The following is a 21,647-nucleotide window of genomic DNA, read 5'->3' as shown; positions in this document are numbered from 1 at the left end:
CTGATTAATGAAATTCAGAAATAGAACTGGATTCCAGTTTCATAGGGACTATCAAATCCCTGTGTCACCTCCATGTTGTTTTAAAGCATTGTTTCATATTAGTTTTGTGAATGCTGAATTGGAATGAGGAATATGAGGTTTGTGTTTAAAGAAAATAATTTGAACCCCCTGTGTGTAGTTCACGAGTGTTTAAATTATGCACAAAACACTCATTGTATGCCATGCTGCTATCCCGCAATAAGAAAAATTGACCTGCAAGTACATTAAAGACTGAGATCTTAGGAGTTGAATCCAGAGGCTTGCCCGTAGCTAGCCCTGGGCTCAAAATTAATCAGTGTGTGTGTTTTTTGTGAAGTCTGGAAAAACATAGATCAGAGTTAGTTTTTGGAAGGTGGAATTGACCTTGTGCTGAAGATGGGAGGTGCAAGTTAAGCTGAGGATTTCTCAGAAGTGGTGGGACTCAGCTGCTCTGTTATTTTAATACTGTGTCCTACTGAGGTCTGTGTGGGATGTGAGTAGCAGGTTAGAGATCTTTGTGCTACAGACTAAACATGACCCGGAGTTGGTTAGTATTGGCTAGATCTGTTCTCTCAGCAGTGCCTCCATTTGAGCTTCAGATGGTGGGTGGCAAGGTTTGTTATACCCTTAACTGAGTTGAAAAGATTCACCCTGTGTATCCTCTTCCATCCTCAGGGCTCCATGAGACGTCTACCCATGGTTATGTGAAGGAAGAAGGTTCTGTGCTGCAGAGTGGCTCCCTCCTTTCCGGCTGCGATCTGGTGTGTGCAGGATCTTGAGGTGTCATGGCACCCGTAAGCAGACAGGACTTCTACGAGCAACTTCTCCATGGCTGCATCATACCGACGGCCCAACAGGGCTTGGAGCAGGTCTGGCTGCTGCTCCTTATCTGCCTGGGTTGCAGGGTCCTCTGGAGGCTGGGTAAGTCTGAGAAGAGCTGGGATTTGTCCAGATGGCATCTGTCGGATTGAGACACAGATATGGGCGGTAGTGCTAGAAAACATCCTGGCTGCCGTGTCCTTGCATGATGTTTGATCAATCTTGTACATAGTAGTAAAAGTATATTTTAAATGCATAATTGGGTGGGTTCTGTCTTGGAGGGCTATATAAAAAGATCTGTGTGGATATGGAGCAAAGAAAAATAACATATCTCCTAAAAATCTGTTACTCTGTGGTCAAACTTTGTGAAGTTTTTGACTTGAAGTTGAGAGAATGAGAGGCGCAGATCTTAATAGGGTTAGAGTTCCATCAAATATAAGCAAGACGGAAGAATGAACAGAAACTGGAATAGTTGCTGGGATAGTGAGATGAGGAACAGTGAAGCATGTTAGAAGATCTGAGTGAGATGTGAGAAGGAGACCAGCTCTCCATTAATTTGAATATAATCCTAGTATATTTAAGATAAATACCTTGAGAACCGTGGAATCCCTAAAAATATAGAAACTAAAATATAAGACTTTACTAGCCTGAAATGGAATGAGTGGCATTATCTCTCATTATTAGGGAGTTGTGATAATCAAGGTACAAAAAGATGAGGGCGTAAGGAGTGAGTTCAATGGAAGCAAAAGATTGAAAAATTTGAAAGTGATGGATGTTGAATAGGTGGAACCTCATGTGTGAGCGAGATGAGACAAATAGGTGCAACAGGAAAATCGGGGTCACCAACCTAAATAGGGCCCTAAGTGAAGAAGCAAAAAAAGTAGGGGGTGGGTGTGAACATGTTGAGGTTCAGTAAATGTCATTCTGCCACATTAGAGCAAATTAATATCACACTTCTCACATGGACCTCACATGGTTCCAGCACGGTAACCATAGCAAACCACATATCTATAGTGGGGTTGATACTACACTAATGGTGACTGCAGGTAACTGCCAGAGGGCGCCAGACTGCAAACAAGGACTTTGTTGCTAGTAGAAAGAGACCCCCCCCCACCTCCCTTCTCCCCCCCCCCCCCCCCCCCCCCAAGGGATGAATTGTCACTTTTTCTGGGGCTTCAAAAATCCTTTTACCACAGCTGCTCTGCCAGTTTGAGTCAAGTTAACATCAAGTTGACATGGTGCAGAATCTGAGTTTAACGTCTGATTCAGCTAAGTACACATAGTGGCAAATTAAAGATCATGGAAATATGTGCACTCAGATGTTCTTTTGCAGTCGTTAAAAATACTCATGACTGGAATACCAAGGTAAACGATGTTTAAGTGTTTCTGATTAAGCTTTGCTGGTTTTGTTTGAGAGACCGCCTCCTACCAGTAAGACTCAAGTACACTGTGTGCTCTCTAATGCTTCAAGTGCACATGAAGTCTCCCACGCACGCCTGTTCTTTATACGCACAGGTACAGGAGGCATTTTCATCGTGGCCACCCACTTGTCAGTAATCTGTTCTTCTAAGTGTTTTAAAGCTCCACCAGAGGTTTTATTCATTACTCGAGGAAAGATGTTTATTTCAGTTTTACTAGGTGTGAACCAGATCAATGCAGATGCTACATGGGAGTACACAATTTACATTGTAGTCAATGTATTTGTTAGGGCTGTAGTGATGACGTGGATGTTGAGGAGAGCATAATAGTGCTCGGGTTTGTGGACAGTTCGCTAAGGCTAGCTGGTATTGTTGAATTAAGTTGCCTTGTGGTGATCCAAAAGCTAATTTAAACACTCTGCAAGGCATCTTAAGTGTGAGGGTGGGATGTATGATGTTACAACGCATACATTTACATCGTGGTACATTACATTGCGGTTTTTACAACGCAAGCCGTTACAACGACTTGCGTTGGAGGGCGCTGGACTTAGGAGTAGTATAATTTACTATTCCAACTCCAGTCTACGTACAGTAGGGAAAGTGTTGGATAGTAAATTATACTATTCCTTGTTCTAGAGCGCCATCCAGCACAAGTCGATTTAACGACTTGCGTTGTAAAAACCGCGATGTAATGGCATCGGGTGTAATCCCCGCCTTGTAAACGATGTTTCCCGTGTAAGTGCTGCAGTCAGCTGCGTGATCTGATTGGTTGCTCACTTGTCCAATGGTTGTGTCTCCCAACAGGCCTGCCCTCCTACGTGAAGCACCTCAGCACGGTGGCCGGAGGGTTCTACAGCCTCTACCACTTCTTCCAGCTGCAGATGGTGTGGGTGGTGCTCCTGAGCCTCCTCTGCTACCTCGTCCTCTTCTTGTGCCGCCACTCCTCCAACCGCGGAGTCTTCCTCTCCGTCACCATTGTCATTTATCTGCTTATGGGGTAAGCAAAGGGCTGGTACTGTGGCCGAAGGCTGCTTTAAACTTTCTGTTGATCGGAGTAATGTGCTAATTTGAATGCAAATGTGCTCAGCTGGAGTATGTGGTGTCTTTCTGGCTCAGACTCCCTCTTCAATGGCAAGAACATTCTATTGAGTCATGCATTAGATGAGGAAACATTTACATGTAAGCAGAAAGCTCTGTAGCGTGTGGTTAAGAGTTTACAGACGTAACTGCATCTAGAGGTAGATCAGGAAGGTTTCTCCTAGGAGACATTTCCGAGAGTAGAGTGAGGGTGAATGTTCCGCTATAGCACACTACTGCTGACCTAACACCCTTGAGAAACATCAGACAGCTTTGTCAGCTAGGAGCTAGGATTTTATTTAATTTCCTTGCCAGAGCCATCTCAGGCAGTTGGGGGTGAGGTGGGCACAATGCATACAGGGGCTACTAGCCTCCAGCTGTGACTCAGGGTAGCGAGGGTGACCAGTCACAGTTAGGTACCATGCAGTGCTTAACCCGTTGCGTTCCATTGGAGCACTACCTGGCTGGTGCTGCGAACGACCGTTGGCCGTCGCAGCCCCACCCGTTTCTTCGAACGTTCCGCACTAGCGCGGAACGTTCGAAGCAGTAAAGGAGTTAATTTGATCTGGTGGGACACACCAGCACTCATTTTCTGGGGACCAGCACTTATTGTCCCTCATCAGACATTTACCAAGGGAAAGAAAAATGCGCAAATGGACAGGAGGAGGAAGAGAAAGATGGAAAAAAGTAACAGAAGGAGGAAGCAGAAACTTGCAGGAGTGAGATAAAGGGGCGGGGGGTGTCTGGTTGTGGATTAAAGAGGCATGACTTTGAATCAAGACTATGCAGCCTAATATTTGGCGTGCTAACGTATGATAGTACCACCTGAGGGCTTCAGAGTACAGCTTTGGGCACCATCATTCATTCTTTTACAAACTAGGCACTGGTACCACAACTTATATTTTATCAGACCCAGAACAAAAGAGAGAAAGGCAGAAAAGGAGCAATGAAGGTGAAAGAGAATGACTGAAAAACAGTGAAAAGGGCAGAAAGCAGTTATGAAGAAGAACCTGGAAAAGTGAGATAAAGGGCATGGTAGTATGTGTTAGTGGATCAAAGGGGAATGGCGTGGCATCTGACACCCCCATGTTCGGTAGCACAAGCCATGGGCTTCTTAGCAAAATGTGCGCCCGGCACTTCTTCTTTTACATATTAAGAGCTTCACTGTGCGCAAGAGCTTCTAACTCAACAGTCAAATAGTTTAATATTTAGCCCATTTATTGTCTTTTGTGCAAAATAAATCACTTAAATCACACACCAGAACTAGATACTACTCTATTCAGTTAGATCAGCAAACTCAGGCTGGCACCCTTGGCTAGAATTTCCAGTAAGCACTGCATCCTCCTTTCTCAGTACTCAGGCAAGCCTTGACACTAGAGTCTCCATCCAGTGTTCTGTAGGCAGAGACATGAGTAAGGCATAGTTGTAAATGACCTCTTTGACCCCTGTTTTATATGCATAACTCAATTCGATCGTTATTTCCCCAGATATTGATTTGGGTAGAAATACTTGATTACTTGGCATGCATCATCCCCGGTTAATTCTGCAAGCTAAAGCCTGTGTTGCCCGCTAATGGTTCTCCAGGTGGTGTGTGGGTGCAACCCATTTCTTCTGCTTGTTTGGCAGACTCCCTTTGGAAGAGGAATTGTCAGATAAGTTTAGCACATGGGCTTATAACTTAGCAGAGCCGTGTCTTCAGCAGTTTTGGTTCTTCCAACTGAGTGTAAGCTGTCCTGTGGCAAGGCACCTCTGCTCTACGTCACCTGCGGGGCCAATTCGTCAGCAGTTAGGTGTCTTCTGCACCCGTGGCTTTCTCAGGATGACCATGCTCCACTTCAGTGGCAACTGATTCTTTCTCCTCTGCCGGTGGCAGCACCAGTGTGCAGCCCACAGCTGCTGCCAGTAGACATAATGGTAGTTGGTGCATGTGAAGCCTTTTTGGAGCAGTTCTCAGCAGGAACAGCATAGAGAGACTGGAAACCCACTCATGACATGGGCCGTTTCCCGCTTCTCTCACTAGACTGCTTTCTCTGGGTTTTCATCATGCGGGATCACACTGGCCATCTCTATCTGCACAGTCTCTTCTGACGCAAGACTAGGCATACTACTTCCCTTTCCCAGCAGGCAGCCAAACGTCTATGCACTAGGCAGACCCTCCGCTCCTCCAGCAGAAAGTGCAAACTTCAAGTGATATCCCTCACCTTTGTGATACTGGCAGCCAGGCTGACATCAGTCCTGGTCAGACAGCAGTCCTTCCAGCAGATCATTTCCTTCATTGATCATGAAGAACTGGAAATGCCGAGCGCGGCTCCCGCTTCACTGACACCGTGCATGAGGGACATCGCGCTCTGTTTCACCCTTTTTTTAACTTTAATACCGAGCGCGGCTCCTGCTTCACGGACACCGCGCTCTGCAATACAATAGATAGTTTTTGCGGAAGTTTGAACTATTGGTATTGTAAATGACAATGCCTTTTAATTTTTTATAAAAGACCATTCCATTTATAATGCCAATAGCTCAAAAACTCGCAATTGCAAGACCTATTGCATTGTAAATGCTTGTTTCTTTTAATTGTTTTATATTCATTAAATATTTTCTTTGTTTGCAGGGAGATGCACATGGTGGACACCGTCACATGGCACAAGATGAGAGGTAAGGGATCAGAATCCCACATGCATGTTTATCCCAAATCCTCCCTTTGAAGGTTTGTTCCCTCTCTTCAGTCGCTAGAAGATAAACCATGCGGTGCGGTGACGCCCGAGGATGTTAATTCTTTTAAAGACCTCCATTACAGGAGGCCAGATAGCAGAGGTATGGGATGTTCTGCCCCTCCAACTCTGCTCCCTTCAGTTTTCCCACTTTTGCTTCTCTTCGACACTGAAGATGCTTTCCCATTCTCCATTTTAGTGAGTCGCACACCAATGTCTCAGTAGATTACTGTCTCTGATCTTCATTAAATTTCTTTCTATTATTTCACAACCCTCCTCGACTTTTTGCATGCTCTCTTTTCCCATCAGTCTAGTGCTTCCTTTATGTCCATGCAGGGATATGCCTATTCCTTGCTTCTGTGAAGTCTTCGGTGTGTCTAGATCCCCATCTGATTCCATGTAGGGATATGCCTGCTCCATATCTTTCCACGCAGAGATGTGCATATCTAGGTCTCCCTCTGTTTCCATGTCTAGCGCTCTGTCTCCATGAAAGGATGTGCCTTTCTGTTGCTCCCTCTGTTTTCATGGAAGAATTCACCTTTATAGAGTAGACACAGCTTCAGGCATCTGCTTGGGTCCACTAATGTTTGTTGTTCTTACATTGTTCGTATTGTCGCCTTGCCCCATATGATCCCGTCAGTTGGGTCACAACGAGGACCTGAAGTGCTCTAAGTATCGATGATCGATCCACCCTAGTAAAGATTGTTCTGCACTTGTCTATCCCTCCACGTGTGGCAGCCTCCTTTCTCACCCACTCGGAGCATGTACCACCATCATTTTGAATAACCCGCCTTTACTTTCTGTGACCCACATTTGCAGGTGCGCAGATGATTGTGGCCATGAAAGCTGTGTCCCTGGGCTTTGACCTGGACAGGGGCCTAATCCCGATCATCCCGTCTCCGGTGGAGTTCATGGGTTACATCTACTTTGTGGGGACGGTGATCTTCGGGCCCTGGATGCCTTTCCGCAGCTACCTTCAGGCTGTGGAGAGCAGGAAACTGGTGAGCACGTCACATCTGTCTACAGAGGTTGGGTGGGTTTGTGGGGGCAAGGAAGGCACAGCTTTGAATGTGGTCACATTGGTCATGGAGCCCATCTGGAGTTTCACATATAAGCACATTGGACCATACAAATGCTTAGAAGGGACTCAGAAAAAATCTTCAGAGGAGTGTTTTAGATGCCACATTTTGCAAACCTGAGAGCCAGGATGGAGACATAAGGGCTGGAGCTCCAAGCTGTAGAGCATAGGATTCATTTTAACACACACCTCTACAGCACAGATCTCTTTCTCGTACTGTATTCGTTAGGAATACTAGAAAAGTTTACAAAATAATACAATAATACAATATAGTACACAACCACAGGTTAATACTGAACATAATGCATACATTGTGTTTATAAAACAAAACATTTAAAAGATGCCAAGAAAAATACAAGTGTCAAAAATACTGTTTAAATGAAATGTGTATTTGTGACAAAGTGGCTCTAAAAAACTGGCCACCTTGGAAGGAGTTATTCGGCTATTTTCTGGAAAGAGGTTTCACGCGAGAACATGACTGAGCTGAAGGTTTCTTTATTTAAAGTATTTGTTCTTGCATCTGGAGGCTCCGAGAAACCGGTTTTGCATCTTCAAGCTTTGGTAGATTTTTGCCTCCCTACTTCCTCACCTTCTTCCATTCAAAACTGGGTTGTGCTAGATGAACATTTTAATAAATAAATGATGCTAGAAATAGAGCTGGATGACTGGAGGGGGTTGTTTTACATGCCATCCAGTGGTTTAAATATCAGTTGTAGTGTTGCTGAAAAGGCCAACCAAGCCTTTTGTGACTTTTTTTTGGTCAGTTGAGGTCCACGATGCTTGGGAAGTTGGAGTCCACAACTGAGAAGCACCTAATTATGTTCTCACCTTGAACCTGAGAAAGGACTCGCCGTCTTTTTTTCTGTAAGTGCTATTTACAGCCCTGCGTTTGCGCCAGCATGGTGACCCTTTGCTTCTTCCTTCACTTCATCAACAGCGGCACCCTCCATTTTCTGCGTTCCTAGAACGCTGAGTAAATCTTCAAATATTCACCAGCAGACACGTCGTTTTTTTAATGACCCTGTGCTCAAATTGCCTGAGAAAGTGTATGTAAAAGAGCTTCACGCCACTTAATCTTCGAAAGCTTGCCAGGTCTCTGGGAGTCTGTGTAATGAACACTATATTTAATGGTGCCATGGGCCAGTAGTCTTCCATAGAATCACAACTGCACAATTATTACATCAAAAAAAGATTTCTGTTTTATTCTCATTTTGCGTTATAATTGCTCTATCGCCCACCATGCAATCCATTTATAGCCTTCAGTATTGATCTTCCAGCTTGTATGGAGAGGTTTATGCTGTCTAAAGAGTCTAGCTACAATAATTGAACGTTTGTATAAATGTAGTATTTTTTTTAAATGTTGTATTTTAACACAAATGTACAACTTCAATATTAGGAATATTATTGTAGCCTATATCCATGTTACTCATTTTACCAATCTTGGAAGTAATGTGGATGGAAAACTGGTGATGTCACATCCTGGAAGTCGAACCATTAATCCTCTTCAGATCCTTGAAAGTTTGGTTCTGTGTTCGCTGTAAACCACGCTTGCAGCTCTGGGATTTCTTTTTTACAAGTCATTATTTTTAGGTATGTTAGGCCTTTTGGTTCCAATGAAGCCGATCTAGACTAGAACTCCTGGAATACGTATTTGTGAAATTAAATCCAGGATGGGAACCGTGGTATCCGAGCAGCAGTCATCGGGCGACCCTAAACAAGTAACAACTTCCTACATGTCTCAAGAGGAAAGAACTGCCCTACAGAGAGCTGGTATTGTGTTCAGAGAGAGACCGCATGTCATGAGACGACCACACAAAACCTTGATGTTTGTGGTAAATGGTAAAAGTATTAAAGGACAGGGATAGAGCTAAACCTAATTACATTTTAGCAATCTTATTTGTAAGGGCAAAAGTAGTACTGCACGCTATGAATCATGCGAAGTTCAGCTGCGTATGCACGGAAGTGTCCTTTTTTTCCAGAGCTCTTTGATTAAAGGGATATTTTTAAAATCTCTAGTTGGACTCTTATAGCATCGTTCGATCCAGTAACCCACCATGCCTCACCTACTGATACAGCCGCCTTCACTGAATTACCTGCCTTCTAACTGAAATCAGGGTCATTATAATTAGATCTTGCTCAACCTTAGTTTACGAATACGTCTCCAGTCTCTACGCCTTCCTTGGCCACCTGCATGCCAGCTCTGATCAGTTATTCATCAACACATGGATTAGTACTCATTGCTTTAAATTTATCTGGTGCACACCTGTCACTTTGCCTACTTCCTTATCGTTGTTATAAGAGACTTTAAAAAGGCTGGAGCAGGGTGCGTCGGCTCGACAGATGAGGGGAAATGGTTGTATTCCATGCAGGCGGGAACAGGCAGAGATGTAGAACAGGCATTTTAAATGATGCCAACTTTTTCCCAATGAAGCTAAATTGACCGTCCCGTTCGATTACTTGGCGACATTTAGCACCCCAGTCACCATGACTTTGTTAGAGGAATATCTAATCCTGGTTTCACGTGGTTGAGCTAGAAGGTTCAGTAATACCTTGTTATTAAAAAGCATTGTGAAGGTAGTACTTCAATCCGTACCCTCCTGAGCATCCAGGTACCTTATCATCGCCCAATGTTGGGGAAGACATAATCCTGGTTTCACGTGGTTGAGCTGGGAGGTTCAGAAGCACCTTATTAAAAAGCATTGTGATGGCAGTAGTTAAGTCCATTCCATTCTGAGCATCCAGGCACCCCATCAAAGCTGAATGTTTGGGAAGACGCCTGCTTTTCAGATTTGATCTCGCTGCACTGCAAACCTTGCATGATCATGACTGGGCGCAGGACAAGAGCATTCGTGACCCTGGAATGCTATCCACGATGCGTTGTATGAGTGAAATGTTTTCCAACATCATTTGAAGACCTACAAAGTTTGTGTTCACCTATTTAAGGTTTACAATACTATTGGTCACATGATTCTGTTGGAAAAGTTGGAACAATAAGTGTGCGTAGCTGGTCTTGCTTGCTCTTGGATCAAGCCGTTCCTGACCAACCTCGGTCAACAAATTAGGTTGGGGTCAGCTGAATGAGTCTAATTGCAATGGTTAACATCTGTGTCTGATGTTCTTCTGAAGCGGTGCCTGAGCCTATGGAGAGATCATTGCAAAGCCAGTCTAAGTACTTTGGTTTTCAGAAGTTTCCTGAAACTCTTGTGATTCAGTTCAGATCTTTTGTTGGGGTTGAAGGCGTTCCACAGCGAAGGTCCTTGAACCTCATGATTCAATCACCATGTTTCATAGTTTTGAAGGATTGTGGGTTAATCCAGTGGGTAGGCGCTGAGTGGAGGTTTTTGGTGAACGCATGACGAGGTGCCAGTTTGTTTAGATATAAAATAAAAAAAAATAGGCTCTTAGATGAACTGATGTGAGCCGTTAAGTAGACAAACCACTGCACTGAGGATGTGGGGCGTTAGTAAAACTATTGACCTCCTTGCTGAGAGCTGCTCTAGTTGTCCATCACAATGTTGACGATGGGAGTCTGGCACCTGGAGGTTCCTTAGCATTGACAATAATGTAAAATGCTATGGAAGAGCAATTGGTGAAAATATCATTAAGACACAAGATGCACCGTACCAGGGTCCAATTCGACAGAAGGGCCAACCGCTCAAGGGTGCACTGCGAGAGGATCCATCGCAGCAGAATGTACTCCAGCAAGAACCATTTCAGCAGACTCCATCGCAGCAGGATGCAACACAGCTGGTCCACCACAGCAGCGTGCATCGTTGCAAAATGCACTGTAGTTTCACAAGCGGGACATCATTCCACAGTAATCTGGTTCATTCCTTTGACTTTGTTACTCAGGAAAAATGGTTGCTGTGGTCTGCATAGGTTTTTGAAGTACTCTTTTTAAATGATGCCAGAGATTGGCCACCTTCAAGGGCTGCCTTTCCAGTTAAAGAGCTCCCATGTGGGCTGGGCGGGCAGATACTTTGACACACCAGAATGCACTAATGCAGGGCAGGGCAGGGGAGCGGAGGCAACTCTCCCCTTTGTGGTGAGATACACGGCCGACATATGGCAGAGATTTATTGAAAGGATCTTGGGGAGGGCGCCATTCCATACGGAGTTACAGATTTGGATACTGGCCCCCTTTAAAGAAATGGGAAAGCACATGAGGGCGGTGTGAGGTACTTGCCGACCTTTTCCCGAATGAGACATTTATCACTTATGAACAGTCGGAGGAGAGCTTTGGCCTGGGGCAGGGGCACTTCCGACACTATAGAGGTATTCAGGAGGTGGTAAATGCCCCCTGGCCACAGTACCCAGACATTCCCCCAACGACACAAACACTGGACTTCTTACTCACGTGCGGAGCTGGTTGTAGAATGGTCTCCCTCCTCTATCAGGCCATGAAACAAGACTCCACACCCCGATGCCACGGTCTCAGGCAGCCTGGGAGAGAGACCTAAGCACCCAGATGAAAGAGAAGCAGTGGGCATACATAGGCGCTCTTACATGCACGTGTCCTGCAATGCCAGATTCAAATTAATACACTATAATTGGGGAGAGGGGTTGGCCTAACGGCTAAGGCGCTCGACCTCGGACCTGGGGAACTCGGTTCGAGTCTCGGCGTTAGGGTGACCAACCGTCCGTAAATTTCACGGACAGTCCGTAATTTCGGCCGTCTGTCCGTTGTCCGTGAAGGATTCTTTAACAGACGCCATTTGTCGCAAAGTGTATGTAAAAGAGCTTCACGCCACTTAATCTTCGAAAGCTTGCCAGGTCTCTGGGAGTCTGTGTAATGAACACTATCTTTAATGGTGCCATGGGCCAGTAGTCTTCCATAGAATCACAACTGCACAATTATTACATCAAAAAAAAATTCTGTTTTATTCTCATTTTGCATTATAATTGCTCTATCGCCCACCATGCAATCCATTTATAGCCTTCAGTATTGATCTTCCAGCTTGTATGGAGAGGTTTATGCTGTCTAAAGAGTCTAGCTACAATAATTCAACTTTTGTATAAATGTAGTATTTTTTTTAATGTTGTATTTTAACACAAATGTACAACTTCAATATTAGGAATATTATTGTAGCCTATATCCATGTTACTCATTTTACCAATCTTGGAAGTAATGTGGATGGAAAACTGGTGATGATGTCACATCCTGGAAGTTGAACCATTAATCCTCTTCAGATCCTTGAAAGTTTGGTTCTGTGTTCGCTGTAAACCACGCTTGCAGCTCTGGGATTTCTTTTTTACAAGTCATTATTTTTAGGGATGTTAGGCCTTTTGGTTCCAATGAAGCCGATCTAGACTAGAACTCCTGGAATACGTATTTGTGAAATTAAATCCAGGTTGGGAACCGTGGTATCCGAGCAGCAGTCATCGGGCGACCCAAAACAAGTAACAACTTCCTACATGTCTCAAGAGGAAAGAACTGTCCTACAGAGAGCTGGTATTGTGTTCAGAGAGAGACCGCATGTCATGAGAAGACCGCACAAAACCTTGATGTTTGTGGTAAATGGTAAAAGTATTAAAGGACAGGGATAGAGCTAAACCTAATTACATTTTAGCAATCTAATTTGTAAGGGCAAAAGTAGTACTGCGTGGCTATGGATCGTGCGAAGTTCAGCTGCTTATGCATGGAACTATCCTTTTTTTCTAGAGCTCTTTGATTAAAGGGATATTTTTTAAATCCCTAATTGGACTCTTCTAGCATTGTTCGATCCAGTTGCCCACCATGCCTCACCTACTGATACAGACGCCTCCACTGAACTACCTGCCTTCTAACTGAAATCAGGGTTATTATAATTAGATCTTGCTCATCCTTAGTTTACTAAAACCTCTCCAGTCTCTGCACATTCCTTTGCCACTTGCATGCCAGCTCTGATCAGATATTCATCCATGCATGAATTAGTACTCACTGTTGTAAATGTACTTGGTGCGCATCTGTCACTTTGCCTACTTCCTTATCATTGTTATAAGATACTTTAAAAAGGCTGGAGCAGGGTGCGTCGTCTCGACAGAGAGAAGGGGAAATTATTGTATTCCATGCAGGTGGGAACAGGCAGAGGGGTAGAACAACCCCAACAGGCGTCCTAAATGATACCAACTGTTTTCCCAATGAAGCTGACTTGACCGTCCTGCTCGATTACTTGGCGACATTTTGCACCCCAGTCACCACGTCTTCGATAGAGGAATATCTCATCCTGGTTTCACGTGGTTGAGCTGGAAGGTTCAGAAACACCTTCTTATTAAAAGGCATTGTGAAGGTAGTAATTCAATCCATGCCCTCCTAAGCATCCGGGAGCCTTATCATCGCCCAGCGTTGGGGAAGACACAATCGTGATTTCATATGGTTGAGCTGGGAGGTTCAGAAACACCTTATTAAAGAGCATTGTGATGGTAGTAATTAAGTCCATGCCATTCCGAGCATCCAGGCATCCCATCAAAGCCCAATGTTGGGGAAGACGCCTGCTTTTCAGATTTGATCTCGCTGCACTGCAAACCTTGCATGATCATGACTGGGCGCAGAACAAGAGCATTCTTGACCCTGGAATGCTATCCACGATGCTTTGTATGAGTGAAATGTTTTCCAACATCATTTGAAGACCTACAAAGTTTGTGTTCACCTATTTAAGATTTACAATACTATTTGCCACATGATTCTGTTGGAAAAGTTGGAACAATAAGTGAGCATAGCTGGGCTTGCTTGCTCTTGGATCAAGTCGTTCCTGACCAACTTCAGTCAACAAATTAGGTTTGGGTCAGCTAAATGAGTCCAATCGCAATGGTCAAAAGCTGTGTCTGATGTTCTTCTGAAGCAGTGCCATAGTCTAAAGAGAGCTCATTGGAACGCCAGTCTAAGTAGTTTGTTTTTCAGAAGTGTCCTGAAACTCTTGTGGCTGAGTTCTGATTTATCGTTTGGGTTGAAGGCGTTCAACAGTCTAGGTCCTTGATCCTCATGGATCAACCACCATGTTTCATTTTCTTGAAGGATTGTTGGTTAATCCAGTGGGCAGACGCTGAGTGGAGGTTTTCGATGTACGCATCACGAAGTGCCCGTTTCTTCAAATCTAAATAAAAAAAGAATAGGCTCCTCTGTTAACTAAAGCGATTAGTTAAATAGACAAACCACTGCACTGAGGATGTGGGGCATTAGTAACACTATTGACCTCCTTGCTGAGAGCTGCTCTAGTTGTCCATCACAACCATAAAGCGCCGGGATACTCTTTTTGAGTCGCCGCGCGCTATACAAAAGAAACATAACATAACATAACATAACAATGTTGACGATGGGAGTCTGGCACCTGGAGGCTCCTTAGCATTGACAATAATGTAAAATGCTATGGAAGAGCAATTGGTGAATTATCAGTAAGACACAAGATACACTGTACCAGGGTCCAGTGCGACAGAAGGGCCAACCGCTCAAGGGTGCACTGCGAGAGGATCCATTGCAGCAGAATGTACTCCAGCAAGAACCATTTCAGCAGACTCCATCGCAGCAGGGTGCAACACAGCAGGTCCACCACAGCAGCGCGCATCGTTGCAAAATGCGTAGCACTGTGGTTTCACAAGCGGGACATCATTCCACAGTAATCTGGTTCATTCCTTTGACTTTATTACTCACGAAGAATGGTTGCTGTGGTCTGCTTAGGTTTTTGAAGTACTCTTTTTAAATGATGCCAGAGATTGGCCACCTTCGAGGGCTGCCTTTCCAGTTAAAGAGCTCCCGTGTGGGTTGGACGGGCAGATAATTTGACACTCCAGAATGCACTAATGCAGGGCAGGGGAGCGGAGGCAACTCTCCCCTATGTGGTTAGACACACGGCCGACATATGGCAGAGATTTGTTGAAAGGATCTTAGGGAGGGCGCCATTCCATACGGAGTTACAGATTTGGATACTGGCCTCCTCTAAAGAAATGGGAATGCACATGTCCTTTCAGACCTGGAGGGAGGGCAGTGTGAGGTACTTGCCGACCTTTTCCCGAATGAGACATTTATCACCTATGAACAGGTGGAGGAGAGCTTTGGCCTGGGGCAGGGGCACTTCCGACACTATAGAGGTATCCAGGAGGTGGTAAAGGCCACCTGGTTACATTACCCAGACATTCCCCCAACGACACAAACACAGGACATCTTACTCGTGTGGAGCTGGTTGTAGAATAGAATGGTTCCCTCCTCTATCGGGCCATGATACAGGACTCAACGCCCCCGATGCCACCGTCTCGGGCAGCCTGGGAGAGAGTCCTAAGCACCCAGATGGAAGAGAAACAGTGGGCATACATAGGCGCTCTTACACGCACTGTCTCCTGCAATGCCAGATTCAAATTAATACACTATAACTTTTTACATCGTACTTACCTAACGCCGGTAACACTAAAACTCATTTTACATGACAGGGATGGTAAATGTCCGAGATGCACCGCGGAAAACGCAGATTTTATTCACCTGACAAGGGAGTGTTTAGTGGTCAGACAGTTTTGGACAGGGTGGTCCATAAGATAAGAGCAGCGCCAGGCCTTCGGTTGAGGCCAGAATCATTACACTTCCTATTAGTGTATGTACAGAAGCCTAAGAACCAGCAATAGCCTTATAAAGTCCTACAATTAATGCTTGTGCTAGCTAGGCGTAGGGTTGCCATAACATGGGTGGAACAGAGAATACTATCCACGATGCTTTGTATGAGTGAAAGGTTTTCCAACATCATTTGAAGACCAACAAAGTTTGTGTTCACCTATTTAAGATTTACAATACTATTGGTCACATGATTCTGTTGGAAAAGTTGGAACAATAAGTGGGCATAGCTGGGTTTGATTGCTTGTGGATCAAGTCGTTCCTGACCAACTTCAGTCAACAAATTAGGTTGGGTTCAGCTGAACGAGTCCAATCGCAATGGTTAAAATCTGTGTCTGATGTTCTTCTGAAGCGGTGCCTGAGCCTATGGAGAGATCATTGGAAAGCCAGTCTTAGTTGTTCGGTTTTCAGAAGTGTCCTGAAACTCTTGTGGTTGAGTTCAGATCTCTTGTTTGGGTTGAAGGCGTTCCACAGTCTAGGTCCTTGAACTTCATGAATCAACCACCATATTTCATTGTTTTAAAGGATTGTTGGTTAATCCAGTGGGCAGACGTTGAGTGGAGGTTTTTGGTGAACGCATGACGAGGTGCCAGTTTGTTTAGATATAAAATAAAAAAAAATAGGCTCTTAGATGAACTGATGTGAGCCGTTAAGTAGACAAACCACTGCACTGAGGATGTGGGGCGTTAGTAAAACTATTGACCTCCTTGCTGAGAGCTGCTCTAGTTGTCCATCACAATGTTGACGATGGGAGTCTGGCACCTGGAGGTTCCTTAGCATTGACAATAATGTAAAATGCTATGGAAGAGCAATTGGTGAAAATATCATTAAGACACAAGATGCACCGTACCAGGGTCCAATTCGACAGAAGGGCCAACCGCTCCAGGGTGCACTGCGAGAGGATCCATCGCAGCAGAATGTACTCCAGCAAGAACCATTTCAGCAGACTCCATCGCAGCAGGATGCAACACAGCTGGTTCACCACAGCAGCGTGCATCGTTGCAAAATGCACTGTAGTTTCACAAGCGGGACATCATTCCACAGTAATCTGGTTCATTCCTTTGACTTTGTTACTCAGGAAAAATGGTTGCTGTGGTCTGCATAGGTTTTTGAAGTACTCTTTTTAAATGATGCCAGAGATTGGCCACCTTCAAGGGCTGCCTTTCCAGTTAAAGAGCTCCCATGTGGGCTGGGCGGGCAGATACTTTGACACACCAGAATGCACTAATGCAGGGCAGGGGAGCGAAGGCAACTCTCCCCTTTGTGGTGAGATACATGGCCGACATATGGCAGAGATTTATTGAAAGGATCTTGGGGAGGGCGCCATTCCATACGGAGTTACAGATTTGGATACTGGCCCCCTTTAAAGAAATGGGAATGCACATGTCCTTTCAGACCTGAAGGGAGGGCGGTGTGAGGTACTTGCCGACCTTTTCCCGAATGAGACATTTATCACTTATGAACAGTCGGAGGAGAGCTTTGGCCTGGGGCAGGGGCACTTCCGACACTATAGAGGTATTCAGGAGGTGGTAAATGCCCCCTGGCCACAGTACCCAGACATTCCCCCAACGACACAAACACTGGACATCTTACTCACGTGCGGAGCTGGTTGTAGAATGGTCTCCCTCCTCTATCAGGTCATGAAACAGGACTCCACACCCCCGATGCCACGGTTTCGGGCAGCCTGGGAGAGAGACCTAAGCACCCAGATGAAAGAGAAACAGTGGGCATACATAGGGGCTCTTACACACACGTGTCCTGCAATGCCAGATTCAAATTAATACACTATAACTTTTTACATCGTACTTACCTAACGCCGGTACACTAAAACGCATTTCACATGACAGGGATGGTAAATGTCCGTGATGCACCACGGAAAACGCGGATTTTATTCACCTGGCATGGGAGTGTTTAGTGGTCAGACAGTTTTGGACGGGGTGGTCCAGAAGATAAGAGCAGCTACAGGCCTTCGGTTGAGGCCAGAACCATTACACTGCTAAGCGGAAGCCCAAGAAACGGAAACTGCCTTATAAATTTCTACAATTAATGCTTGTGCTAGCTAGGCGTAGGGTGGCCATAACATGGATGGAACAGAGAGGTCCGCATTTGCCGGCCTGGCTCAAGGATATGCAGGAATGGTCTGTCGCCGAAGAGACCGATATGAAGCTTACACGCAGGGACGACAAGTTGCAAGCAGATCTGACGGAATGGTGAAAATTGTGTATCCCAGGGTTAACAGAGGGGGGTGACTCCGATCACACCGCTCTGGAGGGCAGGGAGATCGGGTCAGACCAACTTGATAATGGAGCCCGGGAGAGTAAATACTATATATGTATTGATTACATGTGTCTGGAGTACCCTATGCCCTGTTTCTTACCTATAAGGCTGATTATGTACCTCTGATGTGTCTGTTTTCCTTAAAAGCTGCCACATATCTACTACTAACAAGATGTTGCGTCCCTACGTGCTGCATTGTTATGCTATGTTTTCATTGCTGCAAAATGAAAAAAAAAGTCTACAAAAAAAAAGAGCTCCCATGTGGTACTATATGTCTTTAGGCAGATTGCTACTATGTCCTGATGAGACCCACTGACCTATGCACTTAGGGTTGAATCGTCAACACACCATTCGGCTGCTCTGAACTGTGCTACTGAAACACCCCAACGCTGAATGTGTTTCAGAATTAAGATCATTGTGCATTCTTGTGTATTTCACGAAGTACGTGTTCTAAGTATACATATTTCATGTATCATAGAGCGTGGTGGTATCTGAAGTACTTTCACCGAGAACCTTTTGTAATATTGGAATATCAAGACAACATGAGTTGACTGCTCAGTAACAGTGTTCCTCAAAGCAATTTATCCTTTCAAAATAATTTGTCAAATATTCTCTTCAGTTTTGCTCTTTTTTTTTTATTATTTGCTTGGAGGTCGAATGCGTAATCTTGCAATACCTTCCCACTTAATGATTCATACAAGACCACTTTTTCTTAACTTTCCAGTTAGGTAAAGCAGAAGACAAGATCCCTGTTTTGTCCTAGATGGAGACTCGGCCTCTGCCCATGTGTAGCCACACCCAGCCCTGGCATTAAATGCCCCTGGTTGTAGAGACCGCCAGCTGTGGCAATGGAGTAGCAGCATTAGCATAGTGGTAGTGCTAGCCCCATGCTGATGTCCAGTTCAGTTAAGTAGTCATGAAGGAAATTTCAGTTAAACGTGGGAGTCCATGCCTGCTACCACTGGTCTAAGGGCCAGATGTACAAAAAGGTTTTTTGTGTTTGCAAACGGGCCGATTCTCAGAATCTGGCCATCTACAAACGCAAAAAGCATTTGTCAATGTATAAAGGTCCAATCTATGATTTGGTAACCTTTTACTGTATCACAAATTGAGTTTTTGATTCGGTATTAGGAAGGGATTTTAAGGGCGTCCTTTCCTAATACTGAATCGCAGTGGCATGTGTGAATGTTTTGCGACTGAAATGTGGTCGCCAACATTCGCATTTTACCACCTACTTCAAATAGGTGGCAACCCATTTGCAAATGGGAAAGGATCCACAAGGGACCCCTTCCTCTTTGTATATGTTTGTAAAACATGTTTTAAGAGCTGTCAGTGGACCCACGGACTCTTAAGCTTTTAGGAAACGAACACTTTTCATTTTTCTATTTGAAAACGGGCTGCATAAAAAAAAACATTGCATTAATAAAAAGCAATCACTAACATGGTGGTCTGCTGACACCAGCAGGCCAGCATCCTTCTGATTTTTGCAGTTCCCAATTGGTTGGAACGAGAGACCTACCTCATAAATATTAATGAGCTAGATCTATTTGCGACCCACTGGGAATCGCAAAATGTGTCAGACACATTTGTACATTAGTCTTTGCGATTACCAGATAGCAAATAGCAAAAATGTGCATTTTGGTAATCTCAAACGATTACCATCGTACTTCTGATCCTAAGTGTGCTCCCTGGAATTAAAAGTTGTAGGGCTGGGTTGGGGGGTGTGGGGGAGTACCTACTATTTTAAGCAGTACATGGTTAAATTCCTGCGACGTCTGTGCTTTTTGGGTTTTGTGGAACCTAAGGGACTCCAATGCAAGTAACATTACCAAAGCGCATTGGTGTTATCCATCTAGTATCACTGTGATCTGGAGTTAAGGCACATCCATTTTCATACATTTTGGTGCCCCACAAGTGGGAAAAATACAAAAGGGGTGCATGAAACTCTAAATAGTGATGGCATTGACATCTAGGAACCTATGCAGCCAGAGAGCAGTTATATCTTGTGGGGGCATGGGCTGGTGGTGAACCTTCAAAAGACATTATACATGGAAATAGTTTGGCTGGTTATAGCTACTGGGTTAATTGATCCAGTATCCTTAAAGTTTACAAAAGTATGACAAGGACAATTGATGGCCAGACATATTTTGGGGTGCTTAGAAAGAGGTTTAACCAGTGGAAGAAAGGATGTTGTATTCTCACTGTGTCGCGGGTGAGATCTCACCTGCAGCATTGTGTCCAGTTGTGGCCGGATCTCCAGAAGGATCAGCGGGACACACCCTTCAGGAGACAGATTGAGATGGTGCAAATTCTTGACCCGTGACCTTCTGGATTGCGATGCTAATGTTTACAGTGTAGCCCGGTCCTACAGTAGGTGTAACGTGACCTTCTACTGACCCAAAATACAGGCTTTTTTGTATTTTTGGGAGTTTAAACAAGTGCGTGTCCTTCATCTAGGGATATCCTGTGCTTGAATGCTGATCTTGATTTAAAAATAATGTCTACATTTCCTTACACTGGAGAGGCTGCCCCATGGCAGTACGCTTGTAAGAAATGAGCCAGGTTACCAAGAATACTGACCGGTGCATAGAATGGGTTGCTCACACAAAGGCGCACGAGGATTGGTCAGAGCAGGAGTTCATTGCCTACGTTTATAATAACATCTTAAATACAATGCTTCCCACAGAATGTATTGTTCCAAGTGACCTGGGCTGCTCCTCTGCCAGCAGGGAATGCTGCACGACTAGGTGGTTTTAGTACTTACGACTCTTTTTCTCTCTACAGAGCTTCTCCTGGTTCCGGAAGGTGTCTGTCAGCCTGCTACTGTGCCTGCTGTGCCTCATAGTCTCCACTTGTGTGGCACCCTACCTCTTTCCCTACTTCATTCCCGTGTATGGAGACCGTCTGCTCAGAAAGTGAGTATATGCCACTGTACTCTCCCTCGTGTGCCACCCTCAAACAAAAGATCCCCAAACTCATGTGGGCCAGAGCTGTACTTCCCTTTTCCCAAATCCCCATCCTGCTTCCCCAGCTAAATCAAATGAGTTGGTGGCTCCTGCCCAGAGCTGAGCCAGTAGCTCCTGCCCAGGGACTCCCATGAGCCGGTAGCTCCTGCCCAGGGACTCCCATGAGCCGGTAGCTCCTTCCCAGGAACTCCCATGAGCTGGTAGCTCCTGCTGAAGAACCCCCATGAGCCGGTAGCTCCCGCTGAAGAACTCCAATGAGCCGACAGCTCCTGTCCAAGAACTCCCTTGAGCTAGTAGCTCCTGCCCAGGAACTCCTGTGAGCCGGCATCTCCTGCCCAGGAACTCCCATGAGCCTGCAGGTCCTGCTCAGCAGCTCCCATGAGCCGGTAGCTTCTATCCAAGAACTCCGATGTGCTGGTAGCTCCTGCCCAGGAACTCTCATGAGCTAGCAGCTCCTGCCCAGGAACTCTCATGAGCTGGCAGCTCCTGCTCAGGAACTCTCATGAGCTGGCAGCTCCTGCCTAGGAGCTCTCATGAGCTGGCAGCTCCTGCCCAGGAGCTCTCATGAGCTGGCAGCTTCTGCCCAGGAGCTCTCATGAGCTGGCAGCTCCTGCCCAGGAGCTCTCATGAGCTAGCAGCTCCTGCCCAGGAGCTCTCATGAGCTAGCAGCTCCTGCCCAGGAGCTCTCATGAGCTAGCAGCTCCTGCCCAG

General features: G+C 45.2%; 1 protein-coding gene across 3 annotated transcripts in view; it reads left to right on the top strand.

Moving 5' to 3' along the window:
- PORCN (porcupine O-acyltransferase) overlaps positions 1-21,647 on the top strand; it is a 74,422-nt gene that overhangs the window by 14,844 nt on the left and 37,931 nt on the right. For 2 of the 3 annotated variants that reach the window (XM_078664684.1, XM_078664683.1), the window contains exons 2-6: positions 694-939; positions 3,060-3,252; positions 5,941-5,984; positions 6,860-7,041; positions 20,755-20,885. In XM_078664684.1, the coding sequence (XP_078520810.1) occupies positions 804-939; positions 3,060-3,252; positions 5,941-5,984; positions 6,860-7,041; positions 20,755-20,885 (686 nt within the window). In that variant the 5' untranslated portion in view covers positions 694-803. Of the gene's footprint in view, positions 1-693; positions 940-3,059; positions 3,253-5,940; positions 5,985-6,859; positions 7,042-20,754; positions 20,886-21,647 lie in introns of those variants that run through there. The other variant, XM_078664685.1, reaches the window with a different exon arrangement.

This window comes from Lissotriton helveticus, chromosome 10, assembly GCF_964261635.1.
Source record: "Lissotriton helveticus chromosome 10, aLisHel1.1, whole genome shotgun sequence".
Lineage (NCBI taxonomy): Eukaryota > Metazoa > Chordata > Amphibia > Caudata > Salamandridae > Lissotriton > Lissotriton helveticus.
The sequence above is the reverse complement of the archived record's forward strand: the minus strand, read 5'-3'. Positions and strand labels throughout refer to the sequence as shown.